We start from the raw sequence: 14,557 nt of genomic DNA on the forward strand, positions 1-14,557 counted from the left end.
GGTGTTGATAAAGCTATGTTCTTGGAGAGTGTTTTTCTTTTCTTTTGGTTGCAAATAGTAGTTCAAAAAAAAGTAGTTCTGGTGTTCATTACAATTTTACAACAGGCATTTTAATCCTGAAAATTATATTAAGACAAAATCGATAGCGGATAAAGCACACACAAATCTATTAATATTTTTGAGTAAAAGTATAATCTAAGAAGTAGAATATAATATTTTTATTTGTTATAAAACTCATTTCAGACAATGTATTGGGGTTTTTTGTTTAGATGTTTATTCCACTAACATGTACGGAGCTTTCCATTCAGTTAAATGCAATACAAATGAAAAAAAAAAGAGATTTATGCTTATTTTAAGGGGTGAAGATGATTTGAAACCTGTTTGTTTAAACGTTTAAGTATTTTGAGATAAACCGTTTCTCAAATGCTAATAGATAAAACAGTATCATGATTCAATAAAAATGTATATCTCGTAATAACCCAACCCCCTTTGAAAATGGAAAAGAGAGAGTTAGACTTGGAGGTGAAAAAGAAAAAAGAAAAAAAAAACGAAATTCTATGTTATATTTTTATATGATTTTCTCATATTTTTTTTTTGTTTTCTTTATTTGGCAACTTTTCTCGTGTTTCTTAACTAGGAAAAATTAGGAAAATTAGAAAAATTCAAAAATCTTTTCTAGGGATTCTCCTTGAACAGCGAAGCTAATCCCGTGACGACCTTGGCCTCTCTCTCCATCGCCTCCGCCACGTCATCATCTCCGGCGTCCGACTTACGAGGAGAGGAAGAAGAATTCTTCACCGACGCCAAAAATTTCTCCTCGAAGCTCAGCTCGATCTCCGACCTATCCATCTCCGTTTCAGCCGCGACGGTGGACGGCGAAACCATCGGCTCCGGGGCGCTATCGCCGGAGCTCCGCGTGAACGAAGACAGCCACTTAGCTCGCATGTAATCGGCTCTCCTCCACGGCGGAAAATGCATACCTTTCTTCTTCAAGCTCTGCCTCGCCGCCTCCGAAACCATCGAAACGATCTGGCTGATCCGGTCAGATTTCCCGACGAAGACGAACGGCAGAGACTGGAGCAGCGCCTTGTAAGCATTCGTCTGCCGCGCGATCTCGAACTCCGATCGAAAATCCACGTCGATCAAAAGCCGTTCACTGTTCACAATCACGTCGATGTACTCGTACTCGCCTGAAATTTTAAGAAAAAAATTCAGAAATCAATTTTTTAATGAGAATCAACAAACCGGTTTAAAGAGATTGTACCGGCCGGTATGGATCGAGTTTTATCCCATTTCGATTTACAGATTGAGGAATCATAACCAAGAGAGGAGAGTCCATCAACGACAAGCTTCCTCATATCGTCTTTTCGTTTGACTGATTTGTTCTTCTCCAGAATCTTCGCCGCATCAGCTAATAGATTCATCTCGACGGCGCTCGCGCACGGTATCAAGCTCTATTTCAAGATCCATTGATGATGATTCGTTAAAAAACTTAGAACTAAATTTTGGTTTTGCAAAGATCGAGAAGAAGATTTTACACGTTACCTTGAAATGGTCATAAGCGTCGTTGAAAGACTCGACGGAGCAACCGAACAAATCGAATTCATCGTCGGAGCTATCGTCGTTGTTGTTCCCGTTGAAACAATTGCAGCGATTCCGTCCGTTTCTACTAGCTTGCCTCTCGTTGCTCCCCTCCATGTAGCTCTGAACCATCTTCGCTAAAACGACGGAGCTCGGCTCGAACTCGGAGACGGCTCCGTCTCGCTCTCGGCCGTGTTGTTGAGCTTCGATGAGTGGTTTATCTGAGCTCGAGCTTCTCAGGACGTTCGTGAACGGTCGATCTAAGAGACGCTTGAGGCGAGACTTGAGCACTGGTTTAGCTGAGTCTCTACTCGCCGGAAAATCTGTTTCAGTCGGCTGGATCTTCATCGGAAACGGTGTCGTATAGATCGAATCAAAAGCTTTAGAGAAACAGTTTTAATTCAAAAATTTCTAGAAGACGAAGCGGAGGAAAAGAAATCTAAGAGACGCAAACGGAGTTTCTTAACGGCGACGAGTTTCACGTACGACACTACGAAAGGTAACAGACGTAAAAGTAATCGGAATATTCATTCCTCCGGCGAGAATCAATTCGCCGACTATAGTAATAATTTTTATGCTGGCTAAGGTAAAGCCAGATTGGTTGGTTATATAGGTGCACATAGATAGACGAAGCTGAAGAGTCCAAAGAAGAAAAGGTGTGACTAGACGCGATGATGCCACGTCATATTTTAATTACGTGATATCTTTTCGCCAAAATTATTATTACGTGATATGTGTTAATTTACTGTTTAACCCTCTTAGTGGGAGGACGGTGTGGTTTGTTTTTTACTGATCTTTAGTAATTGCGGTAGATCCTTTTTAGGGAAAAACTGTCAGTAAGTAAAATCGCAATGATGGGATTACGATTTTGTCCTCTCCAGTCCTCCACTACTACTGTGGCGTGGAATATCGGGCATATCCCTATCACAGTCATCTTCGGGATTTTCGGGAAATGTTAATTTAAAATAAATTGTAATTAATTAAAAGATTTAATTAATTCACAGCTATTTTGCAGGAAAATTAGATGACACTTAGCCAGTCTGAGCGTACCACGTAGCGAAAGACGCTCTTTTACTCCTCTGTTCTTGAACTGCAAACATAAAATGCTTTTAATAAGCTGTTTGGACGATCCACTATGTTGGGTTCCTTCTAGATGGAGGAAACCCATTGGGTTTGGTTGGTGATAACCAAACTTGGAAGTTGGGCCATTGGTATTAGTCCATGAGATTAGTATTGGGCCTTGGAGGTTATTAGGGTTAGTGAGATACCATATAAAGTCTCTTAACCTAATTTGTGCTAGACACAGCAGACATAACACAAGAAAAGAAAGAAGAGTACTCAAGAAGACTCTTAAGACAAAAGAGAGAAAAAGGAGAGAAGAAGGCAGATTTCGTCTGGGTTTGTCAAGGCAGATTTGGAGGGTCAAACGGATCTTGATCGGGCTGATATTTTGTGGGAAGCTTCTTCAGTCAGTGGGTTAGAGGTTCACCGAAGGGATTTGGATTCTAACGGTTGGATCTTCTGTTATCTGGGTTTTCGTGAAGCTGGTCGTCACAGTTTTTCAGCAGAGCTGTCTTGAGTGTTTGGTAAATCCGACGGTGAGATCTTCTCTGATTGAGCTGAGATTTGGCAGAGGTGTTGTGGACTTGTTCATCTTGGATTTGTACGGTGGGATTAGTCTCTGGTTGCCGGAATCCTTGTGAGCTGAGGTCGTCTTGTTGCTGCCGGTTTTGAAGCTTTGTGTTGCTCTCTTGTTGTTGTAGTATCTTGTGTTGGAGATAGCTCTTTGTAGCTAGAGTCTCTGTTCTGTTCAGGTTGTTGAACAGGGAGGACGTGGTTGTACTCACATACATTTATATAGTGGATTGTTGAGTGGACTACGGTCCCGTGGTTTTTCCTTCTCACATCGAGGAGGTTTTCCACGTAAAAAGTGCTTGTCTCATTTAGTTTCTGCTTATACTATATTCTGCTATCGTCGAAGTATTTTCCTCACAGGTTCACACAAGGTCAGGGGAAACACGACCGTTAAGTTCCGCTGCGCCGTGTGCCTTTATTTCCCCAACAGAGTGGTATCAGAGCTTCTGGTTTTAGGGCTTTGGGTTTGATAACTTCGGGTTATTGTTGCTTGTGTGAATGATGGAGAATATGGGCAGGATGGAAAATATGGGCAGGATGATAAGCTTGAATGGTGCTAACTATCATCTATGGAAGGGCAAGATGGAGGATTTGCTCTTTGTTAAAGAATTCCATGTTCCTGTCTTCGAGGAGAAGAAACCTGAGAAGAAGACGGATGAAGAGTGGAAGCTGCAGCATCGCCAAGTGTGTGGGTTGATAAGGCAGTGGGTAGATGATAATGTGTTGCATCATATTGAGACTGAGACGGATGCTCGTTCTTTGTGGAAGAAGCTGGAGCAGTTATATGCTAGGAAGACCGGAAATAACAAGATGTACATGATCAAGAAGTTGATTGAGCTGAGGTATCAGGAGGGGACTCCGATGACAGATCACTTGAATGCGTTTCAGGGATTACTCAACAAGCTGTCTGATATGGGCATCAAGTTTGATGATGAGATTCACGGTCTATGGCTTCTCGGTACTTTACCGGATTCTTGGGAGGTTTTCAGGATGTCTCTTTGTAACTCCGCGTCGGAAGGTGTTATTTCGATGGATTCAGTGAAGAACAGTGTTCTTAATGAGGAAGCAAGAAGGCAGTCGAATGCTAGCAGTTCGCGTTCAGATGTCTTTGTTACTGAGTCAAGGGGGAGGAGTTCAAGTAGAGATCCCAAGAGGGATAAGAACAGGAGCAGGAGCAAGTCTAATAGATTTGCAAATATGGAGTGCTATTTCTGTCATAAGAAAGGGCACATGAAGAAAGATTGCTGGAAGTTGAAAAACAAGCAGCAAGGAAATCAAGAAGAAAAGGTGGATCGGGTGACCGTCACCGAAGATCAGTTTCTCATTCTTCTTGAGGGTGATGCCATTAATGTCGCATGCCAGGACACCAGTTGGGTGATTGATAGTGGAGCTACTACTCATGCCACATCACAGCGGGATTTGTTTTCTACCTATACTACGGGTAATTATGGTTCTGTGAAGATGGGGAATGATGCGATGGCTCAGGTTGCTGGCATTGGTGATGTTTGCTTGGAGACTAGTCTTGGTACTAGGTTGGTGCTTAAGGATGTTAAGCATGTTCCAGATATTCGGATGAATCTGATATCGACGGGAAGACTTGATGATGAGGGTTATTTCAGTTTGCACGGTGGTGGTAAATGGAAGCTCTCTCGTGGTTCTTTGATTGTGGCTCGAGGTGAGAAGTCTTCATCTTTCTATTGGATGCAGGCTAAGGTCTCCAAGGATGCTGTTAATGCGGTGGAGAATGATAATGCCATAGAGCTATGGCATAAGAGACTCGGTCACATGAGTGAGAAGGGAATGGCTGTGTTGTCTAAGAATGAGGTGATTCCAGGAATCTCTGGTTTGCACCTGCAGAAGTGTTCGCATTGCTTTGCGGGAAAACAACACAGGGTATCTTTCAAGTCTTCTGCGCCTTCTAGGAAACCCGAGGTACTGGATTTGGTACATTCAGATGTGTGTGGTCCAATGAAGACAAGATCTCTTGGTGGCGCATCATATTTCGTGACTTTCATTGATGATCATTCAAGAAAGTTGTGGGTATTTTCTATGAGGACGAAGAATCAGGTGCTGGAATATTTCAAGCATTTTGTGGCGTTGGTAGAGAGACAAACGGGGAAGAAGCTGAAGTGTATCCGCAGTGATAATGGTGGAGAGTACATCGGACCATTTGATGCTTATTGCAAAGAACATGGAATAAGGCATCAGTTCACGCCGCCTTATACTCCACAGTTGAACGGGTTGGCTGAAAGGATGAACAGGACGATTGTCGAGAGGATGAGATGTTTGATCTCACAGTCAGGCTTATCGATGACTTTCTGGGCAGAAGCTTTGAACACGGTGGTTCATGTGCTGAATTTGTCACCAAGTGCTCCATTGGAAGGTGATATTCCAGAGAGGGTTTGGACTGGTAAGGATGTTTCTTACAGTCACTTGAGGGTCTTTGGGTGTAAGGCATTTGTTCATATTCCCAAGGTTGATAGATCAAAGCTTGAGATGAAGTCGCGGCAGTGTGTGTTCATCGGTTATGGTCTGGATGAGTTCGGGTACAGATTTTATGATCCCGTTGAGAGGAAGCTCGTAAGGAGCAGAGATGTTGTGTTCATGGAAGATCAAACGATTAAGGACATTGAAAAGTCCAAAATTCCAACTCAGGTTTATGAAGGTTTGATCGATATAGAGGCTACTCCTTCTACATCAGTCCACGGTGAAGTTGAGGTTGAGGTTCAGGATGGTACACCCGGTGCAGATGCTCCCGCACATGAAGATGGCAATGGTGATCATGGTGACGATCATGGTGAGACACCAGCTGCTGAGAACCAACCTACTGTTGTTAGAAGATCCACAAGGGGTCTTAAGCCGTCGACAAGGTATGATCCTAGTGAGTATGTGCTACTTACTGATGGGGGAGAGCCTGAAAGCTATTATGAAGCTTTGGAGGATGAGCACAAGGATCTGTGGTTTGGAGCCATGGATGAGGAGATGGATTCTTTTGAAGAGAATCACACTTTTGAGTTGGTGGAATTGCCTAAGGGCAAGAAGGTTTTGCTTAATATGTGGGTGTACAGAATTAAGCATGAGGATGGAAAGCCACCTCGATACAAGGCTAGATTGGTTGTGAAAGGTTACAGCCAAAGGAAGGGGATTGATTATGATGAGATCTTTTCTCCTGTTGTGAAGATGTCATCCATTCGGGTTGTGCTTGGATTGGCAGCGAGCCTTGATCTAGAGGTTGAGCAAATGGATGTGAAGACTGCTTTCCTTCATGGTGATTTGGAGGAAGAGATTTACATGGAACAACCGGAAGGCTATGTTAAAGAGGGCAAGGAAAATTTGGTTTGCCGCTTGAAGAAAAGCCTTTATGGATTGAAGCAAGCACCGAGGCAGTGGTACATGAAGTTCAAGTCTGTTATGGGGGAGCATGGTTATGCAGAGACTGATTCAGACCAGTGCGTATTTGTGAAGGTGTTTGGTGAGGATGATTTTATCATCTTGTTGCTGTATGTCGATGATATGTTGATTGTGGGCAGGAACATGGACAGAATTAAGGAGTTGAAAGAGCAGCTCGGGATGTCCTTTGCCATGAAAGATATGGGTCCAGCGAAACAGATTCTCGGTATGAGAATTGTTAGAGACAGAAGTGAGAAGCTGATTCATTTGTCTCAGGAGAGGTACATTGAAAAGGTACTTAAAAGGTTTCACATGGACAAGTCTAAAGTGTTGAGTACTCCGCTTGCACCACACTTAAGACTGAGCAGTCAACAGAGTCCGAAGACATATGAGGAGAAGGAAGATATGGCGAAAGTTCCATATGCTTCTGCAGTCGGTAGTTTGATGTATGCCATGGTCTGTACAAGACCGGATTTAGCCTACGCCGTTGGAGTTGTCAGCAGGTTTATCTCCAATCCGGGGAGAGAACATTGGAATGCTGTGAAGTGGATCTTGAGATATCTCCAAGGGACTTCTGATCTGAAGATTACATTTGGGAGTAAGAAGCCTTTCCTGGTTAGTTTCACTGATTCTGACATGTCTGGAGATGTTGATTCTAGCAAGTCTACTTCAGGTTACTTAGTAACATTTGCGGGTGGAGCTGTGGCATGGCAGTCAAGGCTGCAAAAGTGCGTTGCACTATCTACCACTGAGGCAGAGTTCATTGCTGCAAGTGAAGCTTGTAAAGAGTTGTTGTGGATGAAGAACTTCTGTGAAGAGATCGGTTTCAAGCAAGAAAAGTATGAGTTGCTTTGTGATAGTCAAAGCGCCATTTGTCTCGGGAAGAATTCTACATTTCATTCGAAGTCGAAACACATTCAGAGGAGGTATCATTGGATACGGGATGTGGTTGCTTCTAAGGAAGTGGAACTTGCAAAAGTTCATACGGATGATAATGGAGCTGATATGATGACAAAGTCTTTGCCGAGGGGAAAGCTTGAAGTATGCCGAGGGATAGCCGGAATGGCTGTTTCCTCCACCTAGTCGGAGGGGGAGTTTGTTGGGTTCCTTCTAGATGGAGGAAACCCATTGGGTTTGGTTGGTGATAACCAAACTTGGAAGTTGGGCCATTGGTATTAGTCCATGAGATTAGTATTGGGCCTTGGAGGTTATTAGGGTTAGTGAGATACCATATAAAGTCTCTTAACCTAATTTGTGCTAGACACAGCAGACATAACACAAGAAAAGAAAGAAGAGTACTCAAGAAGACTCTTAAGACAAAAGAGAGAAAAAGGAGAGAAGAAGGCAGATTTCGTCTGGGTTTGTCAAGGCAGATTTGGAGGGTCAAACGGATCTTGATCGGGCTGATATTTTGTGGGAAGCTTCTTCAGTCAGTGGGTTAGAGGTTCACCGAAGGGATTTGGATTCTAACGGTTGGATCTTCTGTTATCTGGGTTTTCGTGAAACTGGTCGTCACAGTTTTTCAGCAGAGCTGTCTTGAGTGTTTGGTAAATCCGACGGTGAGATCTTCTCTGATTGAGCTGAGATTTGGCAGAGGTGTTGTGGACTTGTTCATCTTGGATTTGTACGGTGGGATTAGTCTCTGGTTGCCGGAATCCTTGTGAGCTGAGGTCGTCTTGTTGCTGCCGGTTTTGAAGCTTTGTGTTGCTCTCTTGTTGTTGTAGTATCTTGTGTTGGAGATAGCTCTTTGTAGCTAGAGTCTCTGTTCTGTTCAGGTTGTTGAACAGGGAGGACGTGGTTGTACTCACATACATTTATATAGTGGATTGTTGAGTGGACTACGGTCCCGTGGTTTTTCCTTCTCACATCGAGGAGGTTTTCCACGTAAAAAGTGCTTGTCTCATTTAGTTTCTGCTTATACTATATTCTGCTATCGTCGAAGTATTTTCCTCACAGGTTCACACAAGGTCAGGGGAAACACGACCGTTAAGTTCCGCTGCGCCGTGTGCCTTTATTTCCCCAACACACTAATGCCAAAATGAATAAAGACTTGCACGGTCCACTTATTAGTTTCATGCGTTTGTCAACATGGAAATTGGATGGTTATTTTCATTTTCTTTAAAGATTTCTTTATTTAAGAAATAGTCTAAACGCAATAATTAAGATGTGAAACGAGCAAGACAGAGTTATTATTTTGTATATAAAAATGATAGTAAGAATTCTGTAAATACTTGAGTGGAAGATATGATGATTTCCTTTTTCAGTTTTAAAAAGAAAACCCATTATGTTTGATATTTCCTCTAGATACAAATGTCTGATGTTTTAACTATTTCATCATATTAATAAATATATCATTTTATTTATCACTTTGTAATTTTATCAATAGAATTTTACCATTTATATTTTCATATTTTATTTGATATTGTAGTTTAAAGACAAGTGTATTACAGTCTAAAACATAAATTTTAAATATAATAACAAATCTAAAAAATCAATCATTCGTACACAAAAAAGAGTAGTAACTATAATAAATCTATTATTTTTTTAAATGTATATACTATTAAATAAAAAAGGAAAAATAATTACACAAAGTTATTGTAAATACAAGTAAAAATCAGTATTTAAAAACTAATTTTTCTTTTACTATTAGAGTAGAAATTAATCAAAATCGAATCGAAATCCAAATTGAATATTCTGAATACAAACATGTATCTTGATTGCCAGTTATAACCAAAATTATAACTATGTTTAACTTAAATAAAACCTTGTGAATTTACATTTATGTCTTATAAAAATAATAATAACATTATTATAATTTCAAATAAATAATAGTAGTAAGAAAATTTCATTACAAAATGAAAAGTTCCCATTTTAATTAAAATAAAACGCATTTGACTTTTGTTTATTGACCTAGCTTATAGTTTAACACATTTAAATTTTGTCATGTTTGAACTGTTTTTAAACGTTTTGTTCAACAGGAAAATCTAAAAATATGCATAACTTGAAAAATGTGTTGAAATGAAGATCATTAATTTCATGAACTCCATCTGAGTCTTTAAAGGAGCTTTTAAACGCCGCGCTGGACCCAAATTAGTTTGTTCAGCTTTCATTGGCTGACTTTAACTAGTTTAGCCAAAATCAAAGCGTTCAAAAGATTTTGATAAAACAGACTGAAGGTTTCATCGTCTAAACTAGCTATTTTAAGAAGATAGTTTGAAATTAACTTATATCCTTTAAGCTTTATAACTTTAGTAACTGAATCACTGCAACTAGTTCGTCTATCTTCGTTACAGGTAGGACTCATCCTAAAATAAAATTTATGAAACATCAACCTTAGGTGCTAAACTTTATAGAAAAATCTAAGGCATCAAAATGTAATAGTTTGTGGGCATATTTTATTGTTAGACATTCAACTACATAGGCCCTGGTCTGATTACAAGAACGAGACACGATAATCTTGACCGTTTAGTGACTTTTGTTCTGTACTTCTATTCAGAGAAACGAAAAAGTTTAAAGCAAATTAAAAAGTATATAAAGGAAAAGTAAATGTTATAAAAAAAGTAAAACGAATAAAATTATTTTGGTAATTAAGATTATGGACACGTGTAGGAATCAAGTGGAATAGAAGGTAAAAGAAAGAAGAGAGGAGCCTTCCTTTGTACGTATGTCCGTAATTATCCCAACGGCTGGTGAATTAAAGGACAACCTTTACTCCCCTCTGGAGTCTTGTACCATTCATTTATTTGTTTCCTTATCCCCAGCTATCACTATTTTATACCACTCGAAATTCTAACTAACCCTTCATATGCTATTCTATTTTAGTTTCTAACTATATTTCAATCTCATTTCTTTTGAAAAAACTCTATTGATATCTTTTGTTGCTATGAACTCTTAACTAACTATACATGGATGATATTAAATTATAAACTCACATCATTTTGGAAGGTTTTCTTTGATGATTTATGTAGATGATAGTTGGGGAAAATGAAATTAGAGAAAATGATGACTCATTACCAATAAATAATGCGAACTTTTCCTAGCATTGAAATGAAAACAACAGATAAAGAATATTTCCCGTCTTCAACTTTTCATTTTTTTCATATTAAAGTATGCTCACTATTCTTTTTGATATCTATACTATTTTCCATAACTCACAAACTGTTCAATAGGTTGCTTTTTCGATCACATGTTCCATCACATCTCTAGGTTATTGATATTTTCACTAAAACTCAGCCGTTTTATACATTCAACTCTTTTAGTTTCAACTTTCAAGTTAGGTGTTTTTAACACCACTGAGTTTGAGAGGTCTATAAATGCACCAAAAACTAATATAAGAAGCTTTTCAGCATTTCATCGAAGATGGATCAGATTGTGTGGAAGCCCAAAGGCTTTGATTAAACTTTAAGAGCCAAAGCTTTATTACTAGAAAAGCCCAAAATGGATATAGAGCCCTAATCCACAATTAACATTTTATACATTATAGTTTAATCAATTCTAAATATAAAATATTAATAATAAAAATAATAATTATAAAATAATAATTCTTACTGCAGTTTCTTATTTTATCTTAATATATTTTTGATAATAAATTAAATTTGTATAACTAAAAAATCACACTGTAATATTATTTATTTTGAAATTATATAACTTTAAAAAAAAATTATATTTAAGAATTTAAAATATATTTTAAAATAAATAAAATAAGAGGTTCATTTCCTAAGAAATACTTAAAACTCATTTTTTAATTAATTGATTTTTAAACCCATTTTGTGTAAGCAAAAATGTAAACATGTAACTTTTTCTTTACTCCACAATTTTTTTGGTCTGGTAAATATTTGTAGAATCATGTTTTAAGCCTCATCCGGTTACTAAAATATATACCTTTTATTTTGGAATAATTTTGTATAAATTTCTCATGATTGGTGAAATACCAAAATAATGTTTTTATCAGTATCTTGATTTTTATTTTGTTATAGATATATATATATATTTTTAATAACATTGAGCTTTAATACTCGCATACTTTTCAACAATCCCACGATACCCCCATCCCACCCAGATCGATAAGCAAGCAAACCTCCCAAACTAAAATTTTCATATTTTCCCGATTCAGATCAAACCACGCACCATCGCCGTTGCCTCCGCCACTTGCTGCTAAATCAAGGTCTGATCTCAGTATTCTCTCGATCGATTTTCATTTCGATTGTTTCCATAATCCCGCAAATTAGAAATATATTTGGATCGTATCGTTAATGCCCAAATCCGATCTGCGATTAACAGAATCTGACCTTCTTGGTTCTGTTGAAAGCTCAAATCAAATTAGAGAATATGATTAAAGTTGTTGTTGTTGTTATGTGGAAAAGTCAGAAGAGAGAGAGGATGGGAGCATTCGCATCGAGGTTTTGGTTCATGATGTTCCCTGCGAAAGAGTATAAGATCGTCGTCGTTGGTTTGGATAACGCCGGCAAAACGACGACGCTTTATAAGCTCCACTTGGGTGAAGTTGTCACCACTCATCCTACTGTTGGAAGCAATGTCGAAGAGCTCGTTTACAAGAACATCCGCTTCGAGGTTACCTCTCTTCCAAAAATATTATTCTTGGTTTCATTGCAACAACATAGTTTAGGTCTGAACTGTTTCTATGCGTCTCTGCTGTACTGGATGCTCTGTTTTGTGGGAAGGCTTCACAAAGCTCAAAAGCTTTCAACTTTATTCATATTTGATGCATTGTGCTTTTATTACAATTTTTTCTTGTTTTTTAGGTTTGGGATCTTGGTGGGCAAGATAGGCTCAGAACATCATGGGCAACTTACTACAGAGGAACCAACGCTGTGATCGTGGTTATCGATAGCACAGACAGAGCCAGGATCTCTTTGATGAAAGATGAGCTATCCAGATTGCTCGGGCACGAGGATCTTCAGAACTCGGTGATACTCGTGTTCGCAAACAAACAGGACCTGAAGGACGCAATGAGCCCAGCTGAGATCACGGACGCGCTTAACCTTCACAGCATCAAGAACCATGATTGGCACATTCAAGCGAGCTGTGCAGTCACTGGAGAAGGGTTGCATGATGGGCTTGGCTGGATTGCCCAGAAAGTTACTGAGAAACCTCCAAGTTAAAGAGGAAATGTCAGGAACCGAATCGCATAACTATGAACCTTTCACATTTTCTCTTTATGGTTAATTGATTTTTCTTTTTATACAGTGTATTAATTCCACTCTTCGTGTATGAGTTTCATCTATTTGGTTTACTCTGATTGAATAATTAAGTGGAACATACACTAAGTTACCTCCAAACAAGTTGACATTTTGCCATCAAATGCAAAGTTTGAAAACAACCTTTCTTGAAGTTTGTAGACTTTACAGCTTCTTGGATTCGAGGGGTCAACCTCGGATCAACACACTATTCACCAAGGTTACTGGTTCTCTTTTTCTTGATAGTCCTAGTTTACGTTGATGAAGTTGTTGTAGGTTGATGACAATGATGTTGATACTCATAATCTCAACTCAAATAAGTTTTAGTTTTACAACTGAGTTTAGAGATTTAAAGATCTGCCGCTTGCATTTCATCAGTTTGTCATTAGTACTCTTGAGTTGAGACAGGCCAAAATGAAACAAGCCAGAATGTAAACATAATTACTATCTTTGAATAAAACAATACTTTTGTTTGTAAAATTATTAATTTGCACATGATGCAAATCCCCACAAACAGAAAATTCATCCACACTTTACCTTGCAAATCTGTTCAATTCATGGCAGTGGCAAAGCAGAGGCAACTTCCAAAGAGAGAATATTTGCTCCGTTTTCCGACTCTGCCTTTCATACAAGCTTTCTTTTCCAGCAAGTTGTCTCCTGAGTCTTTGGTTTCCTTGATGTTTGGGCTATCTTCCGCTTCGGATCTCTCCCCGGGTTTCATAGACAAACCTAGAGACAACTCAAAGCCTTTTGTTTTCTCAGACTCACTTCTCTTCAGCATCACAGTTTTCTTTTCCACATTGATCGTCGCCTCTATCTTGTCTTGACATAGTAACAGAATATGCTCTGTTGATTCATTGATTCTTTCTTTAGTTCTTAGGTCATCATTTACTTTAGTTGTTTCTTGCGCTTTGCTGCTTCCTACACTAGAAATAAGCAGAGACTCAGACGTGTTAGATTTCTTGTCCACCAAGTTATCTTCTGAGCCCTTTGTTTCTTTGAAGCTATTATCTGTGTCAGATCTCCGAGTGGGTTTCATGGACAACCCCAGAGACAGCTCAAAGCCTCTTCTCTTCTCAGTCTCACTTCTCTTTAGCATCACAGTTTCCACTTCCACATCGAGTGTTGCCTTGTCTTGAGACAGTAATTGAGTCTTCTCCATTGATTTATCTCTTCTTTCTTCGACTCTTAGGTCATTACTAAAGCTGGGAGATCGCATCTCAGCTATTTCCTTGCTTCCTGTTTCTGTTTCTGGAGTCTCTTTATCTATATTTCCTACACAAAAAAAGATAAAAAAAAACTGAGAAAATGATTTTATATAGGTATAGAAGTGAAAATAGCATGAAGGAAAAAACCTATAATACCATCAGAAAAGCTCTCGTTCTGTTTATCTCCATATTTTCCTTCACCTGCAAGAAACACATGGTCTTGCGTGGTCTTCAGGGGAACAGACACCAACGTAAGCATCCCATTGGTTGCTAGCTTTGAGCACTCTTCTGCAAATACACAGACAAATAATATTCAGTCAGGAACATATTAATCTAAAAAAAAGAGCTGCCTTGTCTGTTTTACCTGTTAAATTGCTGGTTGCGTTGTTGTTTCCCATGTAAATCTCCTGTATAGTTCACTTTTCAATATATCAAATCTCTGAGAAAATCAACGAAACTGAAACAACCTGAGATCAATAAGGGGCTTCTGGGCTGTAGGTGAAGGTTCCGGGAACTTGTTTGTAGTGTTTGGGATTATATTAAATT

General features: G+C 39.0%; 3 protein-coding genes across 4 annotated transcripts; 1 reads left to right on the forward strand and 2 right to left on the reverse strand.

The window, feature by feature from the left end:
• Positions 1-430: 430 nt before the first annotated feature.
• LOC108821879 (uncharacterized) lies at positions 431-2,165 on the reverse strand. The gene is made up of 3 exons (XM_018594869.2): positions 1,546-2,165; positions 1,265-1,454; positions 431-1,190 (listed from the first exon to the last, which is right to left on the reverse strand). The coding sequence occupies exons 1-3, from the start codon at positions 1,927-1,929 to the stop codon at positions 676-678; spliced, it is 1,089 nt and encodes a 362-aa protein (XP_018450371.1). The 5' UTR covers positions 1,930-2,165; the 3' UTR covers positions 431-675.
• Positions 2,166-11,609: 9,444 nt separating this feature from the next.
• LOC108818626 (uncharacterized) lies at positions 11,610-12,859 on the forward strand. Of its 2 annotated transcripts, none has more exons than XM_018591540.2 (3): positions 11,610-11,770; positions 11,970-12,177; positions 12,369-12,859. In XM_018591540.2, the coding sequence occupies exons 2-3, from the start codon at positions 11,986-11,988 to the stop codon at positions 12,726-12,728; spliced, it is 552 nt and encodes a 183-aa protein (XP_018447042.1). In that variant the 5' UTR covers positions 11,610-11,770; positions 11,970-11,985; the 3' UTR covers positions 12,729-12,859. The 2 variants fall into 2 exon arrangements, with proteins under 2 accessions (XP_018447042.1, XP_018447051.1); XM_018591549.2 differs by having other exon boundaries at positions 11,616-11,770; positions 11,974-12,177.
• A 366-nt stretch (positions 12,860-13,225) lies between these two features.
• Positions 13,226-14,526, reverse strand: LOC108818610 (uncharacterized). Its single transcript, XM_018591537.2, has 3 exons — positions 14,376-14,526; positions 14,168-14,299; positions 13,226-14,078 (listed from the first exon to the last, which is right to left on the reverse strand). Exons 1-3 carry the CDS (start codon positions 14,407-14,409, stop codon positions 13,354-13,356), a joined length of 891 nt encoding a protein of 296 aa, XP_018447039.1. The 5' UTR covers positions 14,410-14,526; the 3' UTR covers positions 13,226-13,353.
• Positions 14,527-14,557: the final 31 nt, after the last annotated feature.

This window comes from Raphanus sativus, chromosome 2 (genome assembly GCF_000801105.2).
Source record: "Raphanus sativus cultivar WK10039 chromosome 2, ASM80110v3, whole genome shotgun sequence".
In the NCBI taxonomy this organism is placed as follows: domain Eukaryota; kingdom Viridiplantae; phylum Streptophyta; class Magnoliopsida; order Brassicales; family Brassicaceae; genus Raphanus; species Raphanus sativus.

Bases quoted from the DNA above. Each gene is read 5' to 3' on its own strand.
- LOC108821879 (XM_018594869.2), bottom strand. From the start codon at position 1,929: ATGAAGATCCAGCCGACTGAAACAGATTTTCCGGCGAGTAGAGACTCA. The intron at 1,455-1,545 runs GTAACGTGTAAA...ATCTTGAAATAG, and splicing joins ACGCTTATGACCATTTCAAG to AGCTTGATACCGTGCGCGAG. The intron at 1,191-1,264 runs GTACAATCTCTT...TTAAAATTTCAG, and splicing joins AACTCGATCCATACCGGCCG to GCGAGTACGAGTACATCGAC.
- LOC108818626 (XM_018591540.2), top strand. From the start codon at position 11,986: ATGGGAGCATTCGCATCGAGGTTTTGGTTCATGATGTTCCCTGCGAAA. The intron at 12,178-12,368 runs GTTACCTCTCTT...CTTGTTTTTTAG, and splicing joins ACAAGAACATCCGCTTCGAG to GTTTGGGATCTTGGTGGGCA.
- LOC108818610 (XM_018591537.2), bottom strand. From the start codon at position 14,409: ATGGGAAACAACAACGCAACCAGCAATTTAACAG. The intron at 14,300-14,375 runs GTAAAACAGACA...GTGTATTTGCAG, and splicing joins CGCAACCAGCAATTTAACAG to AAGAGTGCTCAAAGCTAGCA. The intron at 14,079-14,167 runs GTATTATAGGTT...TTTTTTGTGTAG, and splicing joins GAACGAGAGCTTTTCTGATG to GAAATATAGATAAAGAGACT.